The 21,722-nt window shown below is 38.1% G+C and overlaps 1 protein-coding gene across 8 annotated transcripts in view; it reads left to right on the plus strand.

The window, feature by feature from the left end:
* The first annotated feature begins 1,125 nt into the window (after positions 1–1,125).
* DOCK7 (dedicator of cytokinesis 7) overlaps positions 1,126–21,722 on the plus strand; it is a 200,145-nt gene continuing 179,548 nt past the window's right edge. For 4 of the 8 annotated variants that reach the window (XM_081308896.1, XM_081308897.1, XM_081308901.1 and 1 more), the window contains exon 1: positions 1,139–5,187. In XM_081308896.1, the coding sequence (XP_081165022.1) occupies positions 5,150–5,187 (38 nt within the window). In that variant the 5' untranslated portion in view covers positions 1,139–5,149. Of the gene's footprint in view, positions 5,188–21,722 lie in introns of all 8 variants that reach the window. The other 4 variants (XM_081308898.1, XM_081308900.1, XM_081308903.1 and 1 more) reach the window with 3 other exon arrangements.

Below are 21,722 nucleotides of genomic sequence, written 5' to 3' on the forward strand. Positions count from 1 at the left end.
TATAATACATGGGTCTGTGCTGTCAAATAGAACTTCCTATGATGATGAAAATGTTCAGTCTGTGCACTGTGCAATATAGTATAATCTCTAGCCATGTATGAATATTGAATACTCTGAAATATGTCTAATACAACTGAAAATTAAATTAAATTTTATTTCCCACATGTGACTAGTGGCTATTGTATTGGCTTGTAGAGGTCTAGACTCATTATTTCATCAGAGTCTACATTTCTTAGCTAGAAGTCAAAGAATTTCCCCTTATCATATGACCACTTAAAATACAGCTCTCTCAAGAAGGACATTACAGGGTGGGGGGGCTGGGGTCGTGGCTCAGTGGTAGAGCACTCACCTGGCATGTGTGAGGCACTGGGTTCCATCCTCAGCATCACATAAAAATAAATAAATAAATAAAATAAAGGTATTGTGTCCATTTCCAACTAAAAAAATTTTTAAAAAGAACTTTTTAATTCTTTTTAAAGTTCCCCACTGATAGGAAGATACTAGCAAAATAACATTCAGGGCCCAGGACTGAGACTGACTGTGAGCCATTTTGGCTGGGGTGTCCTGAACTTTTAACTCTTTCACTCTGCAAAGCAGCAGAACCATGAGGTTCTATTTCTTATAAGTAGCAAGTATGTTCTATGATGCTCCATATTTCATCCACAAATCTGATTTTAGTTGCAGCTGTGATAGACAGTTTTCATGCACACTGTTGGCTTCCCACCTGAAACACCCACATCTTTTGGCTTTTTGCAGCATGAAATATGGGGGTGATTAATGTCCCCAGGGTAAGCCTTTAACCAAGGAGTCTAGAAGTCATTAGCTGCATACCTAGCATCAGAGAGACATTTTTGAAGTACAGTCTTCACCTTAGGCAAGAAAGCCTTGGTTACCCACAGTGGTAACACCACAAAAATACACCATTTGCTGACTTTGCCTCCTCTGTTCCACTCTCTCCATTCCATCATTCCAGCTTCTTAGCAATACTTCCCTAATATACTACTTGCATCCAAGTGTTTTTTGGGGGTTAAAATGTAAGTTAAGGTAGGATCTGAAAATAATTTAGTTCATGGCTGTCCACACAAAAACATTTACTGAGAGATTACAGTGGATTAGGCAGTGTATTAGATGTGAGAAATTCAGTGGTGAAGAGGATTTGGGTACATAGAATTAATAGGCTGTAACTGAACAGTTTAGTGAGTATTATTTATTGTAGTGAGTTTTGAAACAGAATAAACACAGGTGCTATTTGTTGGGAAGTATGGCAAGGGCTACGATTCTTGAATTGTCTCTTGCAAAAAATCACATTTGCTAGGTATCAGGAGAGGGTGTGAGGACAGATGATAATGTCAGGCAAAAGTATACCTAGCTTAGATTTTTTTGCCCAACTCCTAAACTCTAGATTGGGATTAAAGTAAACCCAAGCGGGATGCCCCAGTCCTCCCTTCCTCTAGGCCATGCTCATTTGGCCTTGCTAGAGGCTTCCGGTGAAGGGATATCTATGTTGTATGAATCAGTGGTATTTCCTAAGGGCCAACCTTGAAAAAGGAAAACAATCTTTATGCCCCCCAAATCCTGAAAGAGAACATAATCGGACTGCAAAGCCAGAAAAAAGTTCTCTTATGACCCAAGTTATCCCTCATGACACACTTTTACTCCTTTGTGTAGTTGCCTTAGAACCTTGACCGTGGCCCAGCTATAATCCTTCTTAGTACTACTCCGAAGAGGGAAACTTGAGCTTGATAAAGGTTGGAATGTGAACTCATATGACTTTCCCTCCTTTGTCCTTTTCTGCTTCCTGCCATATCCCTAAGTGTTCTGCATTAGGAAATTTAGAACACTTGTATGTCAAATGAAAAAAACTAAAAATTGCTGTTTTGATGTTACTCTGCCAAACCAGTCCTGGCCCTGATATGTTATTTTGTTAGTATCTTCCTATCAATGGGGAACTTATATCCTGAATCCCATCCAGTGGTGAGGCCACCGATGTTTCCAGAGTTCCAGCCACTTTTCTGCAAAGGTTAAAAGAAGGCATCCAGCCTTCACCATTTCATACCAAATAAACATTCTGCTGATAATCTAGTCTTTCTTTTTAAAAAATATGTAATTTTTAGTTGTAGTTGGACAACGATACCTTTATTTCACTTATTTAATTTTTTATGTGGTGCTGAGGATCAAATCTAGGGTCTTGCATGTGCCAGGCAAGTGCTCTACCACTGAACCACAACCCCAGCCCTGATAATCTAGTCTTACCAGATGCTAAGGCTGATATTATCTAGAATTTAACAATACTCACATAGCTAAAGTTTTCCTTTTTCAACACTTAACAGACTGTGTATTTGTCTCTTCAACCAGACTCAACTCCTGGAGGACAGGGGCCTAGTCCTGTATATATTTCATAAATATCAGATGAATGAAGGCCTGTATCAGGTTCAATTGTTAACAACAGAAATCCCAACTCAAACAAGCTTAAAAAACAAACAAAATCTGACACAAAACAGCAAAGTCCAAGGTTCATATGTCAGGCTAGAAGGAGCTCATCTTTTTCAATTTTGTTTTGCTTTCCTCCTTGGTGCATTTGGCTTCACTATTGGGTAGGCCTTCTTCATATGGAGTCTCTGTGTTCAGCAAATGCCATTTTTAGTTCTGACTGAGTCCAATTAGGTTTGATTCATATGCCTATCTCTAAAACAGACACTGAAGTTAGGGGGATGTGCTGGTCTGCTAGGCCAGGCCTAGGTCACATGCTTACCCTCAAAACGGGTGGGAAGGGAATCAGTTCTTCAGAAGTATGGTGAATTGAGACTGATGTGTATGTGTGTGTGTAGATGTGGTGTGGGGAGTTGGTCTATTGTGTGGGTGCTTGTCAGCCACAGCAACTCTACTTTCACTCCCATTGCTGTGTTCTATCTATGTCTTTCCCTGTGATTCAACCTCTGTGGGGCACAGATATGAGCTCACACTGGACTTGGTCTTTTCCTCAGAGGTGGGTGCCATACCTTCTGCTTGGAGTGCTCTTTAGACTCTGTCTGCCCAGTTCACAGCTGGCTCCTGCTTGTCCTCTTCCTGTTCTGAATGTTTCCAGTAAGCTTCACAGTGCATGAAATGTCCTTTCAGACACTTTGGCAACTAGTGAGTCATGCATACAAAGAACTATTCAAAGCAAATGTGGTCAGTCTCTAAGAGAGTACTGAAAAGATGTTTGGCTAGCAGAGATAAAGGCCTACAACATCTGGCTGGGAGCATGAGTGCAGACAACTGATTCAGGGAATATCAAGCATCCAGGACAAGTTTAAGTGTAGGATGCACAATGACAATAATAATGGCAGCTGGTCAATTAGTACTTACCATGTGTTGTGCTTTAAGAACTTTATATGAGTTAACTTAATGAATCTTCACAACCCCCTTTTGAGCAGGTATAATTTTCCCCATTTTAGAGATGAGGTTAAGTAACTTGCCCAAGGTCACATAGCAAGGAAATGGTAGATAGGACTGGGTTTCCATCATGGAGGGTCTTAAAGGTTAGGTACAGTATTAATCTAGACTTATACTTCTTTGAGTAGCTAGTTCATCGTTCTCCATGGACTTGAACTTTCTGAAAGCCAAACTGTTTATCTGTACTCTTTAGAACATCTAGATGGGTTCTACCCTTAGGAAGAAGCCAAATATGTGTTCTCTTTGAATAGACTGTTTTCCCCCAGTATATAAGTACATTAAAAGCTGTGCACTAGAATGAGCAATGCTATACAAATAAACTCTTCCAGTCAAGTAGAACACTAGACAGGAAGTTATGGACCTGAGTAATGGAGGCTTTCACCTCTGACTCACTGTGTGACTGGGCAAGTGACCTAATAGCTCCAAGCTACAGATTTTAAAAAGAGAGGGAACTGTACCCAACATGTGCCATAAGAATACACTGGGAATATAATGACAATAAATCAATACAGATACAAAATTCTTGCAATATTTAAGAGGAACACTACCACAATAAATCAAGGTATTTTTCTTAGTTTCATCATAATTTCAGTAATCAGTCAATATGCATTAGGAACCAATCATTCTGGACACTATGAGATTACAGTGGCATAAGAGACCACTATCTATTTTATGGACAAAGTCAGTTTCAATGGTAAACACTGAAGTTATTTAACAGAACAGCAAAATGGTGAAGAATATGAACGCTCTTCTGGAGATAGATAGATATAATGATACCCAAAAGGAGTTAGTAATGAACTAGGGAGAAGTAACATAGAATCGAACTATCCTAAAAACAAACAAACAACAACAACAAAACACCTGGGTTGTGATTGAACCTCAGTGTGCCTCAGTGGAAGAGTTTACTATCTGTGCCACCTTGAGCCAGTCACTTAGCTTTTCTGAGCCAATTTCCTTCTCTTTAAAATGGGGATAATAACAATCTACTTCAAAGCGCTGTTGTGAAGATAACACACATAAAATCATGCGTGTAAAACTTCGATCTGGTGCCTGGTTATGCACCACAAGTCGACTATTACTATTACTTCTGCAGGAGCAAAGTCTTTTCTGGCCCCTTTTCTATAAAAAACAAAAAACAAGCCCCCCCCCCCCCCCATTGTTCCTCCAGTTAGACCCCACTCCAGCGGTGGAGGCAGAAAAGTGCTTTCAAGTGCTGGAAGATGAGCGCTGCAGGAACACAGATCCAGCCTTCCCGAGCGGCAAAGCACAGCCCCCTAGGCAAAGCCCATCTTCCATTTCCTTTCTTTCCTTTTCGGGAAAGCCAGGCTCCCCCCACGCGTTTGGTTATCTTATTTTCCTGACGCGCAAGGTCGCTGCCCCCTTGGGCTTCTCTCGGCGGTCTTCCCAACCGTGCGGGCCAGCGACAGTGAGGCGGCGGGGGCCGGCGTCCTGGTCCCTCCACGCCCCCTTCTTGCTCTAGGCTCCCGCCGGCCGAAGCCGCCCACCGAAGCCGGGGCTCCAGCCGGGATTGACGCGCCGGGGGAGGAGCGGTTTGTCAGTGCGCGCCTCTAAGGAGCTTTACGGCAGGACTCGTTCCCGGCTCGGGCCGCCAGCCCCAGCCTCCAGGGTCCGGAGCCGGGACTGGCGGAGGCCGCGAGGGAGGGAGCGCGAGCGAGGAGGCCCGCGCCCAGCCGCCGCCGCCGCCACAGCAGCCATGGCCGAGCGCCGCGCCTTCGCCCAGAAGATCAGCAGGTACATCCCGGGCGTTGGGAGCGCCGCCGCGGCCGGACGAAGAGGCGCAGAGCCCTCCCGGCCGGGCCTAGGAGGAGGGTGGGTGTGGCGAGGCGGGCGCCGGCGCCAGCGCGGGGATCCCGCGGCCCGGCCCGGCTGGCGGAGGGCGGAGGGGTTGCGGGGTGCTCGGGCGCCGCCGAGGCCTCCTGACGCCCTGCGACCCTGGCCTTCAGCCCTGGCCCGCTCTGGCTGCAGAGGCGGGGGACGGCGCGCTCGCCTCTGCCGGCTCCGCGGCCGCGCGGGCCTGGAGTTTTGAGGCGGTTCATGGAGGGCGGGTGGGGGAGCTCGGCGTCCGACAGCCGGCACTGCCCAAATTCTTTGTGTCCCCACCCCCGGAGTGCCGGGGGCCGCCGCCGCGTTTGGCCCCCCTTCCCTCTCTCCCCCCGCCTCCCGGTGATCCCGGAGGGTACGGGGTCCGCCCTCCTCCACCCCAACAAAAGGAGCGGCTCGCGGCGGGCGAGCGGGTGGGAGGCCGCTGCTCCTTCACGTCTCGCACCCAGCCGGGAAAATCTGACAGGCACCCTCCCTGCGCCCAGGGGCCCGGTTCACAGTGGGTTTGCGCACTCAGATTTTAGACTTGTGGCTGCAGTGAAAAGTTGAGGATACGGTGTGCAGCCCCCGATCTAGGACAACGTTATTAGTTAGCATGTGAATTTAAATGTGCGCCTGTGTTTCTCATAGCCTCAGAGAAGATGGATGATAGACAGTGTGCTTTGGACGTTGGCCTTGCACTCTTTATTATAGGAGTCTGGAAGTAAGCAAGTGATCAAGGTTGAGGTTTCCGAGCATTTACCCACTTGTAGTGGATTGGTTGCCACTTTTCTTTCCACTCTCCAAAGTGATATTGACTTATGGTGGGAGGAGTCCAATATTTGTAGAATTTCATTGTAGAATGTACTTATGTATCAGGCACTAGATATTTTAAAAATATAATTATTATTTTTTTAAATTTCTGGTTGGATACTATAATTAATATATATATATATATATATATATATATATATATATATATATATATGGTTTAGGATTGAGCCCAGTGCCTCGCACGTACCTCTGAGCCACAACCCCAGCCCAGGCATTAGACATTTATTTTAATAAAATCATATTTCCGTGGATTATGATGTTCCAAGAAAGGAAACATGCTAGTGAAATACTTTTTTAAAAATATTTTTTAAGATGTTGATGGGCCTTTTTATTTTATTCATTTATTTAGCTGTAGTGCTGAGAATTGAACCCATAGCCTCACACATGCTAGGTAAGTGCTCTACCACTGAGCCATAACTCCAGCCCCTGAAATACTTTTTTTTGACCTTTTTTTTCCCTGTGGCTCTGAATCTTTTTGGTTTGCTAACATTTACTAAACGTTTTTAATTTTTTAGTGTTGGATGGACACTATATCTTTATTTTATTTATTTATTTTTATGTGGTGCTGAGTATCCAACCCACTCCCCCCACCCCCGCCCCCGCCCCCGCCCCCACACCCACAAAGGTTTTTGAACAATCAAAAAAGACCTAAGAAAACTACTTGACCTCTGTAATGTTAACTCTCTTTTGGCATGTTTTTCATTTAAAACTAACATCTTTTTTTTTAATATAAACTCTTATGTTTTTTTGTTTTTCAAGTTTTAAAACAGATTTAATTTTCTTCTTTGGAAAAGTATTAAGTACTTAGGAGCATGATTGTACTGTCGTACATTGACATGGGTTCAAAATCCTGCTATTTTCTAACTTGGGATCTTGTTCAAGTTGATGAACTCTATTAAGTTTTAGTTTCCTCATCTGAAAAATGGGAATAATAATAGTACCTAGGTCATAGGGTTATGTGAGCATTAAATGGTCTAATTTGAAGATTGCTGTGAATGCTTATAATACCAGTCTCCAGAGGCTGAAGAAGGACAATCACAAGTCCCAGCCTGCCTCAGGAATTTACTGATACCCTGTCTCAAAAATAAAAGGGAGTTCAGTGGTAGAGCACCACTGGGTTCAATCTCTAGTCAAAAAAAAACAAACTAAACAAAAACAGATAAACAAACAAACAAAAAAACCCCAAACCCAAAAAACAAAAAAACAAAAAAAATTTTGTGAAGTGCTTTAGTATAGAGTATGGCCTATACTAGCTATCTTTGAATACTTGTAATACATATACCCTAGAAAGTTGGGATAGGAAATCATTACTTTTGTTTTCATACATAACTGGTTTTTGCTTCTAAAGCAATGCCATTTAAAAAAAGATTTATTAACTGACACCTTTTTATATTAGTTTTTCTTTAATAGAATCAAAGTTTATCTCTGAAAACATTGTGCTGATCAAGTAAGTGCACATTAGAGAGTAAGATATTAAATATATACAATGTGTGTGCTCTACTAATGGAGTTTGTCATCAGATGGTATAGGAACAACACCAAGAAAAAAGATAATCAGTTGTGCAAAACAGCCCCAAATGCAAGTGAGGATTGCCTTATAAAGTTACAATATTAAGGCAATGGGGATGTAGAGATAGGCACTCCTTAGACAGACACCTAGGATGTATACATGGCAGTGATTAATGATTGATTGGATATGGAAGGTGAGGAAAATTGAGGGGACATCCAGTTTTTAACTTGGGTAACCAGGTGGATGATAGAGGCAGTTACTGAGGTAAGGGAGTATAGGAGGAAGAAGGAATTTGAGAATGGGAAATGAGGTTGGATGGAAATGGTGATTTAGTTTGGAACATATTGATTTTGAGGGGCTGATGAATCATTTAAAGAGAAACATCTATTAAGTTATTGGTGCAGTTTAAGGCACTGGAGATTGGGCCGGAAATCTAGATCGGGAATCATTAGCAAGTAGATTGTAGTCGAGTTTAGTTGAAGCCAGGGAAGCCAATGAGATTGTTCTGGGAGAATGTGCAGACTTCATTTGGAGGGAAGACCAAGGAGAGAACTGCAGTAGATAATGATTATCTGCTCATTGTGAATAAAAGGTGCTTTCCTCCTTATTACCAAATATGATTGAATGACAATTCTGAATAGATTCTCATTCTGCTTCTGATTTTCCTACTAGAGGGGGCATAGCACAAAATCTGGAGATAAACTTTTTGATAGACTGGCATTGCCACTCATTGAATAAACTTGGGCAAATTACTTGACTCTACTTATACCTCCTTTCCCTGTCTAAAAATGGGGCTAATAGTAGAATTTATCTCAGGATTTTTGTGAGGATTAAAATAGTAAACACCTCTAAAGTATATTGATTATAGCAGTGCTTTGTACATAATAAGTACTAAGTATTGACTTTTTTATTACAATATTTATAATGTAGTTTGGGACCTTTTGGAAGTGGTAATCCTTTTCATGTTGTACATATATGAAATTTGTTGCTCTGTAAGTAGCCTGTTGCTGGGCACAAATCACGAGCCACTCAAGCAGGAACAAACTTTATTTCCGAACTCACGTGGCCCTTCCAGGCACACCACACACCAACCGGAACTCCCTCCACGGAACCTCACCAACCAACATGAACTCCCCAGGAATTCCGCAAGAACTCCAAAGTAGTGGGCGTCCCAAGTCCTCCAAGTCGGATAGCAGGGGTCTATATACAATTGAATACACAGCCTGTTTCAATCCAGGATCATCCAGTCACAGCAATTATACACAGTTTAACTTAATTATCATCATCTTAATGGCTCGCCTCTCAACCATTACTTCAGGCAAAAATGCCAGAGGCCATTCCGACTCGCCTGTGGCTCTCAACACTGTTTGAAACTTTTTTTTTTTTATAGAAATTTTTACTTTAAAAATAACTATACCGATCTCTTTTCTGGATCAGTTTTTTTAAACACTTTGCATTTAGTGCTATTATTTTTTGAGTCTTATTTAGTGATATCTGAATGTTCTTTATTCATGTATCACTAATAAAACTACTTACCTCAGCTCCTCATAGAAAGGAGCATATCAAGTAATTGCCTTTTTGTCTGTGTCTGCTTTTTGAGGTTAAGGCCCATTCATTTATGTTGACTGTAGATTAATGACCTAGGATTTTATTTGGATGATTTTGTCTTATCACTTCATATTCAACAGGAGGATGAACACTTTTACCCACTAATGCACTTTTTACTTCCTTTTCATCTTCATAACCCAGCGAGGCAGAGGTGCATAGTAAAGTATATGGGCTCTGGGGTCAGATTGCACAGGTTGAAATTCTGCTTATACCAAAAATAGTTGTGTGTTTCTGAGCAAGTGATATAATCTCTCTGTGTGTTGATTTCCTCATCAGAAAAGTGGGGATTAAAAACCTCCATAAAATCAAAGTTAGAATTGAATGAAACATAACACTTATTATAACGGTGCCTGGTACATAAACATTCAAAAAATCTTAGCTACTGCTATTATTATGTGTATATTATTTGGTATTGTTACTACTACCATATTCCACATCAGGAATTAAGGCTTTTAAAGAATGGTATTATTTGCCTAAATTGGTATTCAAACTTTAGTCTTTGGATTTCAGATATTACACTCTTCTTTTTGTTGACTATATTTTCTTTCTGTAACACATTTTCCATGGTAGTTTCTTTCAGGCTTTCTAACACTATGACTGTTAGCATCCCAAAAGTTATGTTTTTTTTTCTTAGTCTTCCCTTTGTTGATTGAGTATTGTTTTGCTGCCTAAGTAGCAGAATTTAATGCATAGTATAGTTCCATATATTATCAACTGCTTCATTGCTGCCTGTTTTTCTATTTGGACACATGCAACTCCCTGTTTTTTTTTTTTTTTTTTTTTTTTTTTTTTTGTGTATGATACTGCAGTCCTTGGGTGGGAGGCCCTGCCTGGCTTCTGGGGTCTCAAAAGACCAGGCTGGACTACCTGTTCAAATATGCCAGTCAAAGAGATGAGTGGTCAAGGGCAAGAAAGGAGCTTTAATCAGGAGCCACACCAGGAAGAACAGATCTAGTAGTTCAGTGACCAAAGATCTTTCTTAAAGGCACTCATAAAGAAAAAGGTAAGGATTGGAGGTTTGCATGACTTGGGGTTTGTATAGTTGGCAGAGTAGGTCATCTTGGTTAGGACATGGTCTGGTTGATTATTATCTCAGGACTGCTTCTGTGAAGCTCTGGGAAGGTCATCATCACTTGAGAGGGTGATTTGGTTCCCCAAATGAGAAGATTGCCCTTGCTTAGGGAGGCATCTTTGGTTCAGTGATGGGGTAGTTGCTTCTGCGTAGGTGGACAATCTCAGTGGTCTATTCTGCTAGGCTCCCTGTTACTTATGAGTAGCTTATCAATCAGATTTGTGGTTCCTGGAATCTAAGGTAAAGGTGAAAGAAAGTGGCTCAGAAGAAAAAAGTTAGAGGCAAATGGAATTAGAGAGGGACAGAATGGAGTGTACTTCCTCCATATTGATTTTACTTTTTTTTTTGGTGATGCAGGGGATCAAACCCAGGACCTCACTTATGCCAATCAAGTGCTCTTCCACTATGCAAAACCTCCAGCCATTATATCACTGATTTATAGTGCTGAATATCTAACATATTTTTTGCTCCTGAGCTACATAGTTGTGTCAGAGGGAGACTAGAACAGTTAAGAGTTGGCCGTTTATGAATTAATGTCTTATTTTGAATGAGGTTCAATCCATATCATTTTTTTGTTTCCCTACTTCATCTTTTACTGAAAAGTTTTGAGTTCAACACAGGTTGTTCATTTTAACCTAAGCATACTACTGTTTCAATATGTCATTTAATCATCATTCCCTTGAACTTGAAAGATCTCTTCTCCCTAAAATTTACTCTTTTTTTTTTTTGACTTTGAAACCTTTTCATTGCCATTTGCCAAAGAACTTGATTCTGTATTTTCCCCTTTTCTGACATCGCTCATGTGTGTGTGCATGTTCGTATATGCATGCATGTGTTTTGCTGGGGATGAAACCTGGGGCCTTGCATGCTGAACTCTTTATCTACCACTGAACTACACACTTTTTAGCCTCTTTAATTTATTCCTCTAATAGATCTTTCCCTTCATTATAAGAATTATCTTATGATTACCTTTCTCTTCATAAAACAAAGAGCTGTCAACCAGTCATTCCTTTTTCTTTTCTAGTCACATTGCTCTTCTGTATGTGGTACATTCATGACTACTTGCTGTTTGTTTTCCTCCTCATACATCCTTGAACCATATGGATGTGCTGACCTTATGTAGATTTGAGTTATAGAACTCTTGAGGGTTGAGAATATTTGACTTTTTTCTTTTCCTTATACTGATTTCATGAGATACTTTTTAAAGAAAAAGCTCTCTTGTTATCTCTACTGCTTGCACCTCCATTTTTATACTACTTTTGAGAGCTCTTTAATGGCAGGTCTAGGTCTTGACATTTTTTTTTCTTTTTTTTTTTTTTTTAGTTGTTGATGGACCTTTATTTTTATTTATTTATATGTGGTGCTGAGAATTGAACCCAGTGCTTTACACATGCTAGGCAAGTGCTCTACCACTGAGCTATAATCCCAGCCCCCTAGGTCTTGACTTTTTATCTCTAGAGCTTAGCAGAGTCTTGTGGATACTAAATACATAAGAAGTGTTTGAACAAATGCCCACCTGCCTCTTTGGGGCATGTTTCATTAGTTGATCTGGTTTCACCATCCTCTAATTCGGGTATGTTGCACAGTCTCCCTCCAATGTGGCTTTCATGATGGCCTTTTCTTCAGGAGTGCTTTTTTGTGTCAGATCTGAACTTTTGCTTGTATTTTGAGGTAATCACAATTTGGTCTTTCTCTAGGGCTAATTCTATAGTTTACACTTTCTCCTCCAGTCAGTCTGGTTATTTTCATTGTATAATAACCCATAAATGCTGTGCTCATTTACATTAGTATAACTCTTCTGCTATTCTTTCTTTTTGATATAGCTTTCTTCTTTTGAATGTCTTGCCCATTCTTTAGACTGTCCTGACTTTTGGAATAACCATCTCATTTGTATTTACCACCTATGAATGCATTTCTAAGCAATATAATTTTTTTTCTGGTTTTGGAGGTATTTGAACAGAATTATATGGCATGTTTGTATGTTTTCTGTCTTGTTTCTTTGCTCAAAGTTATATTTACAAGATTCATTCATTATATTGTGACTTGTTGAAATTACAGTATTTTGTTGTATAAATATACCACAATTTATTTGTTCTATAGTAGATGAACATTTGGATTAGTTTCTTTTTTTCATGGTTCTGTGGATTATGCCCCGAGTCCCTCACATACTAGGCAATTGCTGTACCACTGAACTATATCTCCATCCCTGTTTCCAGTTTTTGACTATTGACTATTGGAAAGAATATTGTTAAGAGTATTGTAATACATATATTCTGGTACAAATATGCACGAGTTTCTCTAGGGGGTACTCAACTGTGGAATTGCTGGGCCATGGATACTTATTGCTCATCATAACAGTGTACTTATCATCAAGTTTATTTGGTGATGCCAAACTTTTCCAGAACTATTACCTCTGTTATAAAGTTTTTCTTATTTGTGGGTCTTTTCTGGGTTCTCTATTTTGTTCCACTAGTCTGGTTTTATGTCTTTTCACCAGTTGTAACTGATCTCAATTATTGTCAGCTTTGAGATTTAGTAGACCAACTCCTCCCCCACTTTTAAAAAAGCATCTTGGCTGTTCTTAGCCCTGTGAATATACCAGAATAAAATAAAATACTGGGATAAAAAAATAAAAACCAAAAACCTGATAGAATTTGATTGAGATTGCATTTAATTTATACATAAATTTGGTGGAGAAATGATATTCTTTCAATATTAAGTTTCCAATCCATGATTCATTGTGTATCTCTCCACTTATTGAGGTCTCTATTTTGTACAATGAAATTTTATAGTTTTCTCTATAAGGTTCTATTTTTAGTTAGATGTATTCCTAGGTATATACCAACTTTTTTATCCAGGTGTACGTTGCTAAATTCTTGTTAATTTTAAAAGTGAATCTAGATTCCTTTGTTTTTTCTATGTAGACAACCATATCATCTGGGAATCACAAATTTTTATTTCTTTCAAACCCTTAAGCCCTATTTTTTTTTTTTTTTGTCCTTTAGACAGTTTGCTGTACTTTAGATCATGACTGTCCCCTAAATGACCAAGTGTTAAAGGCTTGGTCCCCAGGTTGGTACTATTGGGAAGTGATGAAACTCTTATGAAGTGGGGTCTACAGGAAGGTATTTAGGTTATTGGAGGTTGATCTTGAAGAGGGTGATGGTGATACAGCCCTAGTCTTTTCCATATTCTCTCTCTCTCTCTCTCTCTCTCTCTTTTTTTTTTTTTTTTTTTTTTTTGTTTCCTGGCTTTGAGGTAAGCAATTTTGCTCTTCCAGATACTCCTTCCATGATATACTGCCTTATCCCACTCCCAAAGCAAATGTTCCAACTGATCATGGACTAGAACTTCCAAAACTGTAAACCAAAACAAATCTTTTTTCTTTATAAGTTGATTATCTCAGTTTATTTAATAGTGATGAAAATACAATATACTATGAACTTGTATTACTGTGCAGATTATTCCCATTTGTATTCAACATTGTATTTATATTGAGCATTCTTGGTTTTTTTTATGATCTTAAAAGGAAAACTTTTTATGTTTCACTACTAAGCTTAATGATTGCTGAGAGTTTTTGGTAGATTTTAGGGAATTCAATTCTTTCAGGGTGGATTCCCTAGAAACATTCCCTAGAAACAGAGTCTGAGATATGGCTTAAGAATTGATGCTTTATTTGGGAAGTACAATCCCAGGGCATCTGGAATGATTGAAAAGGGAAGTGAGACAGAGAAAGATGGGAAACAAAGTAAGGCAGTTCCGTATGTTTTTGGCCACTGCTTCACAAAGAGCTAGAGAGAGATTGCTTGGCAGGTGTGCATGCCTGGCCATATCTCTGGAAAGAGGAATGATTCCACAGATTAGTATATAGGAGTATATATAGGAGTATAGAAAAAAAAAAAGGAATTTATTTGCCTCTTCTGTATTCCAGTCAATTAAATCTCTACAGAGAGTTAATTCCCCTTACTTCATTTGGATCCCTTTGGCAGTTGTTCTGGAAGTCTCTCTACTTTTTCACTGTCTTTTTATCATGGGAATTTTTTTTTGGGAGGGGTGCATTGATGCCAACTCAGATTAATTTACACACACAAGTGTTCACATGTGGCTGAATACCTTGGGTTTAGTGGTACAAATGATGTAAACAGGCCTGTTATCTTCATTTTTTTGGATAGATTTTTTTATGAAATGATTTTATTCTGAGATTTGACTGTCAGTCCTGGGCTGTAATCCCACCAGCAGAAAAGATTCAAAGGCTTGATTATTGGTCTGCCTTGGGTCACATGTTCTCTATTTAGGGATCTAGAGTTATCTGCTCAGTCTTAAGTCTCATGCCCTTCTATACAACTTGGGAGGGAGATATGATTGGGTCAGCCCCTACCAAATCTCAAGGAATGAGTTTGTTACCAGAATGAAAGGGTTTCTAATGTAAAGAGGAAGATGAGCATTCTGGTCACATCAAAACAACCGATGTTCTTTAAAATCAGTCATTTTAAGTTCCACATCGCTATAATTATTTAAATCTATGGCTGTATAGCTAGCTCTCCTATCTGTAATTTAAATGGAGCTGGTGGAATACAATACAATATTACTTGATGAAAGCTGGTTGTGGATTCCCTGTTCCTCTATTTTTTTTTTATAAAAGTTTAGCTCAGACCTTAATGCTAGGTCATAGCCTTCCCAAGAACATCTGCCAGTTTTTAATTTGAATTTTGGCATCTCATGCTTTCTTCTGCATCTGTGTTCACCAGAAAACTGAATTAATTCCTTCACTCATATTAAGGATTTAATGATTTCGTAATTTTTGCTAATGATACAGGGATTGTGGTGCAGAGTTTTGCAGCTCTTCCACCATGGTTCTTTCTCTGACTAACACAGTTTCTTTCCCTTATCTACACAGAAGAATCCCAACTATACCCAGGTTCTTTAAAAAACAACAACAACAAAAATACATCTTTACTGAGGTACATTTTATTTACCATAAAATTCATCCACTTAAAATATACAACTAAGTGATTTTTAGTGAGTTTATAATTACAGATCCATCATCCAAAACCCAGCTTTAGATAATTTTTTACCACCTCCCCCCAAATCCTTTGTGTTAGTTTTTGGCTATTCCTCATTTCTACATAATTCTCAGGTAACCCACTAATCTACTTTGTTGCTTTCTAGATTTTCCTTTCCTGAACATTTCATGTAAATGGAGTCATATGATATGTAGCTTTTTGTGTCTGATTTCTTTCAATTAATGTGCTATTTTTATGGTTCATCTGTATTGTAGCATGTATCTGTACTTCATTCTTTTTATGACTAAATAATATTCCACTGTATGTAGCACATTTTGTTTGTCTATTCATCAGTTGATGGATATTTAGACTGTATCTACTTTTGGCTATTGTGACTAGTACTTCTATGAACATTTGTTCAAACACTTGTTTTCAGTTCTTGTGGATATGCACCTAGGAATGGAATTGCTGGGTCACATGGTAATTTATGTTTAATTTTTTTTCAGGAACTGCCAAATTATTTAACAATGACTGTACCGTTCTACATTTCTATCAGCAGTGTGTGAGGGTTCTTATTTCTCTATATCTTTGTGTATTTTTATTATTCTCCTTTTAAAAAATACTTTTTAAATTTTGATATGAGGGATTGACCCCATGGGGGCTTAACACTGAGCCATATCCCAAACCCTCTCCCCCACCAAATAGTTTTAGGTGTAGATGGACAAAATAACTATTTATTTTTTATGTGGTACTGAGGATTGAACTCGGTGCCTCACATGTGCAAGCTTTCTATCACTAAACCCACAACCCAGTCCCCAAGCCCTTTTTATGTTTCATTTTATTTTAGTTTTGGTACTAGAGATTGAACCCAGGGACACTTAACCACAGAGCCACATTCCCAGCCCCTTTAAAAAATAATAATAATTATTATTATTTTTGGAGACAGGGTCTTGCCAATTTGCTTAGGGCTTCATTAAGTTGCTGAGACTGGCTTTGAACTTGTGATCCTCCTGCTTCAGCCTCCTGAGTTGCTAGGATTACAGGCGTGCCCCACCATGCCTGACTGTCCTTTTTTGATTATAGATAGTCTGATGAGTGATATTTTATTGTGCATTTCACTAATGACTAGTCATATTTTTATGTGCTTATTGGCTTTTCACATATTTTCTTTGCTGAAATATCTATCAGGTCTTTTGCTTATTTTAAATTGGATTACTTACCTTGATTCCAAATTACAAAAGTTCCTTTTTATGTTTTTTTTTTCTTTAAATTAGAGCTTTGTTGCTATACATAGTAGTTGGATTCATCCTAACAAACTCATACATGCATGGAAATCTATACATAGTAGTTGGATTCATTCTAACAAACTCTTACATGCATGGAAATTGATTTCAGTTCATTACTCCTTCCTTTTCCCATCCCCCTTTCCTTCCAATCCTCCTTCCCTTTTTCCCTGACCTTCCTCTGCTCTACTAGGCTTCCTTTTGCTTATCTATTAATTTGTATTTGATTGTTTCTTTTTGTTATCTTATCCTTCCCTCCCTGTTTCTCTAGCTTCTGCCTGAGAAAAAACATTTGACCTTTGAGTTTCTTGAGTTTTGTCTAATTTCACTTAGCATGATATTCTCCATTTCCGTCCGTTTACTGGCAAATGCCATAATTTCATTCTTTTTTTAATGGCTGAGTAGAACTCTACTGTGTGTGTGTGTGTGTGTATCACAATTTCTTAAACCATTTATCTATTGACAGGCATCTGGGTTGATTCCATAATTTAACAATTGTAAATTGTGCTGCTGTAAACATTGTGGCTGTGTTGCTTTATATGCCAATTTTAAATCTTTTGGGAAAATACCCAGGAGTAGGATAGCTGGGTCATATAGTGGTTCCATCCCTAGTTTTCAGAGGAATCTCCAAACTGCTTTTCAGAGTGGCTGCACTAGTCTGCAGTCCCACCAACAATGTATAGGTGTTGCTTTTCCCCCACAACTTCGCCAGCATTTATTGTTGTTCATGTTCTTAATCATTGCCATTCCGACTGGAGTGAGATGAAATCGTAGTGTAGTTTTGGTTTGTGTTTCCCTGATTGCTAGAGATATTGAACATTTTTTCATGTATTTTTTGGTCTCTTATGTTTTTTTCTGTTGAGAAGTTTCTTTTGTCCATTTGTTGATTAGGTTATTTGTTTTTTTTGAGTTCTTTGTATATTTTGGGTACTGTATGTTCTCACTCATGGAAGTTAAAAAAGTTGATTTCAAAGAAGTGAAGAGTAGAATATGCTCAATAGGGGAAATGAGGCAGTGGGGTGGGGTATAGGTCGGTTGGATAACTTATACTGTTCAACCCCAGGGCTTTGATCCCAAAGAAAGAACTTGGGGACTCAGTGGAGAAGATTTGGACATTTTATATTATTACACACTCTGTGGCAGGAGGCTGGGACAAAAATGGAGTGCTGCCCTGCATCTATGAGCCGGGAGAATGTATAAGGGATAGATCACATGCTGACTGGGCAAACATTTCGGTCAAATGTTTTATAAGTACCTGACTTTACTTCACAACCAGAGTCTTTGTGCTTTGATGCCCACCTACACGCTGACGATTATGGAAGTGACCAATTTCCCTCCTCCTTGCCCCCTGACACATTCCTGGGAATCCTTCTTGTTTACCTTTAGAAACATTGAGCCTTCTAACACTGACTTACATTTATCCCAACAGCTACCAAAATACAGTTAGTTACACAGAAGGAATAGGTTCTAATTTTCTACAGCACAGAACAGTGACTGTAGCTCACAACAATTTATTACGCATTTTGTAAAGAACTAGAAGAGAGAAGTTTGAAGGTTCCCAACACAAAGAAATAGTAAATGTTTAAGTAGATTGAAATCCTAATTATCCTGGTTTGATCATTCTGGATTTTTTTTTTTTTGCATTTCCACAATGTATATATGTATTGAGTTAAAAGAAAATTAGTTGACGATAAATGTGAGAGAATATTTCATGACATTCTATTGTTTTATTGATCTGCCTGCCTATACTATAACTGTTCTGATTACTGTTGCTTTATAGTAAGTTTTGAAATATGTTGAGTCCTCCAGCTTATAACTTCTATTTCAAATTTGTTTTGGCTACTCTGGATTTTTTTTGCATTTCTATATACATTTTAGGATCAATATCAATATAAAGTTTTCCAGTTTCTACAAAAATCTTGTTGGAATTTTGATAGAGGTTGCCTCAGTCAGTCAGTTTGGAGAGACTGCTCTTTGAACAAATTAAGTCCTTCAATTCATTGAAATGGAGTTTCTATTCATTTATTCAGATTTTATTTATTCTGAAGTTTTCAGTATATAGGCTTGTATTTCTTTTGTGAAATTTATTTCTGTGTATTTTGTTTTAGCTGTATTATGAATGGAATTTTTAAAGAATTGGTTTGTTCATTGCTAGTATTTGTAAATACTATTGATTTTTGAACATTGAACTTGTATCCTCTAGCCTTACTGAACTTGTATATTAATTATAGTAGTTTTTGTGCATTCTTTAGATTTTCTGTATATGGGATAATTTTGTCTATAGTAAGTAAACGGTTTTAATTTCTTCCCTGAATGCCCTTACCTCTCCCCTGCCCCATTTCATTGGCTAGAACCTCCAGTACAGTGTTGAGTAAAGGTAGTAAAATCAGACATCCTTGCTTTCCTCCTGATCTAAGTGGAAAACATTTAGACATTTACCATTAAGTATGGTGTTATTTGTAGGCAGATCTGTAGGAAAAGGAAGGAGAGAACAGATTTGAGGAGTATTTAAGAGTTCAAATAAATAGGACTTCACAACTAACTGTATACAGTTTACATCAGGATTCAGTTTGTGTTTGTGGGTATGAAATTTCTGGATTTACTTTTATGAAATAAGGTAGATACATTTATCTCCTTTTGGGAGTATTAAATTTTAAAAAATATATGTATTTTTTTTTTTTTTGGTGTAGATGGACACAATACCTTTATTTTATTTTTATGTGGTGCTGAGGATCGAACCCAGTGCCTCACATGCGCTAGGCAAGTGTTCTACCACTAAGCCACAACCCCAGCCCTAGAAGGTCTATTATTGTTCTTTAGTTTTTTATGTCAACATGTATGTATTTCAGTTTTCTTTAGCCTTTAGTGATTACTCTGGTCCAGTTCTCCATGTTTCTGAAGACTTTAACCAGAACTCTAGCTGACAAGCAACATAAAAATAATGCCTCAAATCTGGATTTTAATTAGCCATCCATGAAAGATAGTAGACAGATCATAACAGTGATGACAGTCATTGTAACTATTCCTATTAATAATATGTTAGTATATATAATAAGCATTTTCACTGGGTATCTTTAATTTACCTCATAGGCTAGGCTTTGGAAAACAGAATATAGTTAGAACCATTTATCTTTGGAAACTTACTTCCATGGAAAGAGGCCTTAGGTATCTAGATATGAATTCAAACCCTTCCTCTACGTTTCATAAGATCAGGCAAGTTACTTTATTCTTAAAATTTATCTGAAAGATCTATTTTTTTCTCATAAAATAATAGTGTTATGGTAAGTTTGGAATACAGAAGGCCTAATAGAGAAAATAAAATCACCCATAATTCTCCAATCAGACAAAAATCTCTGTCTTCCTGGTGCTTCCATTCTAGTGATAGTCTTTATAAAAACTAAAAATAATCATAGTGTCCATCAGGAGAGACTGGTTAATAAGTTCCACTTTATTAATAGCATGAGTTCTATAGCAGATAGAAAGGGGATCAGTAGTTAAAACATAGAGTCTCTATATTCAGATCTGGGCTTTATTCCTTATTAGGTATGTGACCATAATGACCTCTTGAAGCTTCAGTATCATTATGTAATACCTACTTCATAGGATTTTTTTTCTGAAAATTAAATGATGTTTAGCAGATAGTATGCTGTAAGTACTCCACAAATGTTGATAGTATTATTATTAGTTTTATGTACTAATGGAGAAAAATTTCCAAGATGTATTATTATATATGATGTAAAGTATTGAGAAAAGATTATTGTTAGGTGCTGTGTATGGACATTAAAAAAATAAGGATTTCTTATGCTGATGTGTATGCATCTTTTTCTTGAAGCATATCCAGGAAAATATTAAGTGGTTACACTTGAGGACTACTAGGATTGGGGATTGAAAGTGGTAGAGAGCTGTACATCTTATCCAGTTAGGATCCCACTCTTGTGGTTGTACATGGTGTAGAGATTCACTGTGGTGAATGCATATATGTACATAGGAAAGTTATGTCAGAATTACTCCACTGTCTTTCCTATTCCTGACCCTCTCCTTTGTCTTCATTCCCCTTTGTTGTTGTTATATATTTTTTTAAATTTATAATTAATAGACTTTTCTGGGGAGAAGATTTAGGTTTGTGGAAAAATTAGTGGAATGTGTAGATTCCCTCCCTCTCCATGTTTCCCCTATTATTAATATTTTGCATTAGTGTATTACGTTTGTTGTAAATGATGATCAATATTAATATATGTTATTATTAACTAAAGTCCATAGATTACATTAGGGTTCACTCTTTGTGTTGTATATTCTATGGGTTTTGACAACATATAATGGCCTGTATCCACCATTACAGTATTTTACAGAATAATTTTACTGCCCTAAATATACCTTGCTTTCTACTTACTTATTAATCCTTTCTTCTTCTCTCTATAAACCCTGACAATCACTGTTTTCTTTTCTTTCTCCAGTTTTGCCTTTTCTAGTATGTCATATAGTTGGAATCATATAAACCTTTTCCAGATTGGCTTCTTTCACTTAGCAATATTCTTTTCATGGCTTGAAAGCTCATTTCTTTCTTTTTTTTTTTTGCTTTAATTTTTATTTTTTTTAGTTATACATGACAGTAGAATGTATTTTGACATATCATACATATATGGAGTATAACTTCCCATTTTTGTGGTTGTATATGATATGGCATTAACAGTGGTCATGTATTCATATATGAACATAGGAATGTTATGTCTGATTCATTCTACTGTCTTTCCCATTCCCATCCTAATCCTACCCCTCCAATCCAATGAACCTCTACCCCTCCCTAGCCATTGTGAGTTAGCATCTGCATATCAGAGAGAACATTCAGTATTTGGCTTTCTGGGATTGGCTTATTTCATTTAGCAATGATAGTCTCCACTCCATCCATTTACCAGAAGATGCCACAATTTCATTATTCTTTATGACTGAGAAGTATTCTGTTATGTGTATGTACCACATTTTCTTTATTCATTCATCTGTTGAAGGGCACCTAAGTTGGTTCCATAGCTTAGCTATTGTAAATTGAACTGGAAAGCTCATTTCTTTATATTGCTGAATAGTATCCTTTTGTATGGCTATACCACAATTTGTTGATCCATTTACTTACTGAAGGACAGATTGATTGCTTCTGAGTTTTGG

This window comes from Spermophilus citellus (assembly GCF_964194105.1).
Source record: "Spermophilus citellus genome assembly, chromosome: 9".
Classification (NCBI taxonomy): domain Eukaryota; kingdom Metazoa; phylum Chordata; class Mammalia; order Rodentia; family Sciuridae; genus Spermophilus; species Spermophilus citellus.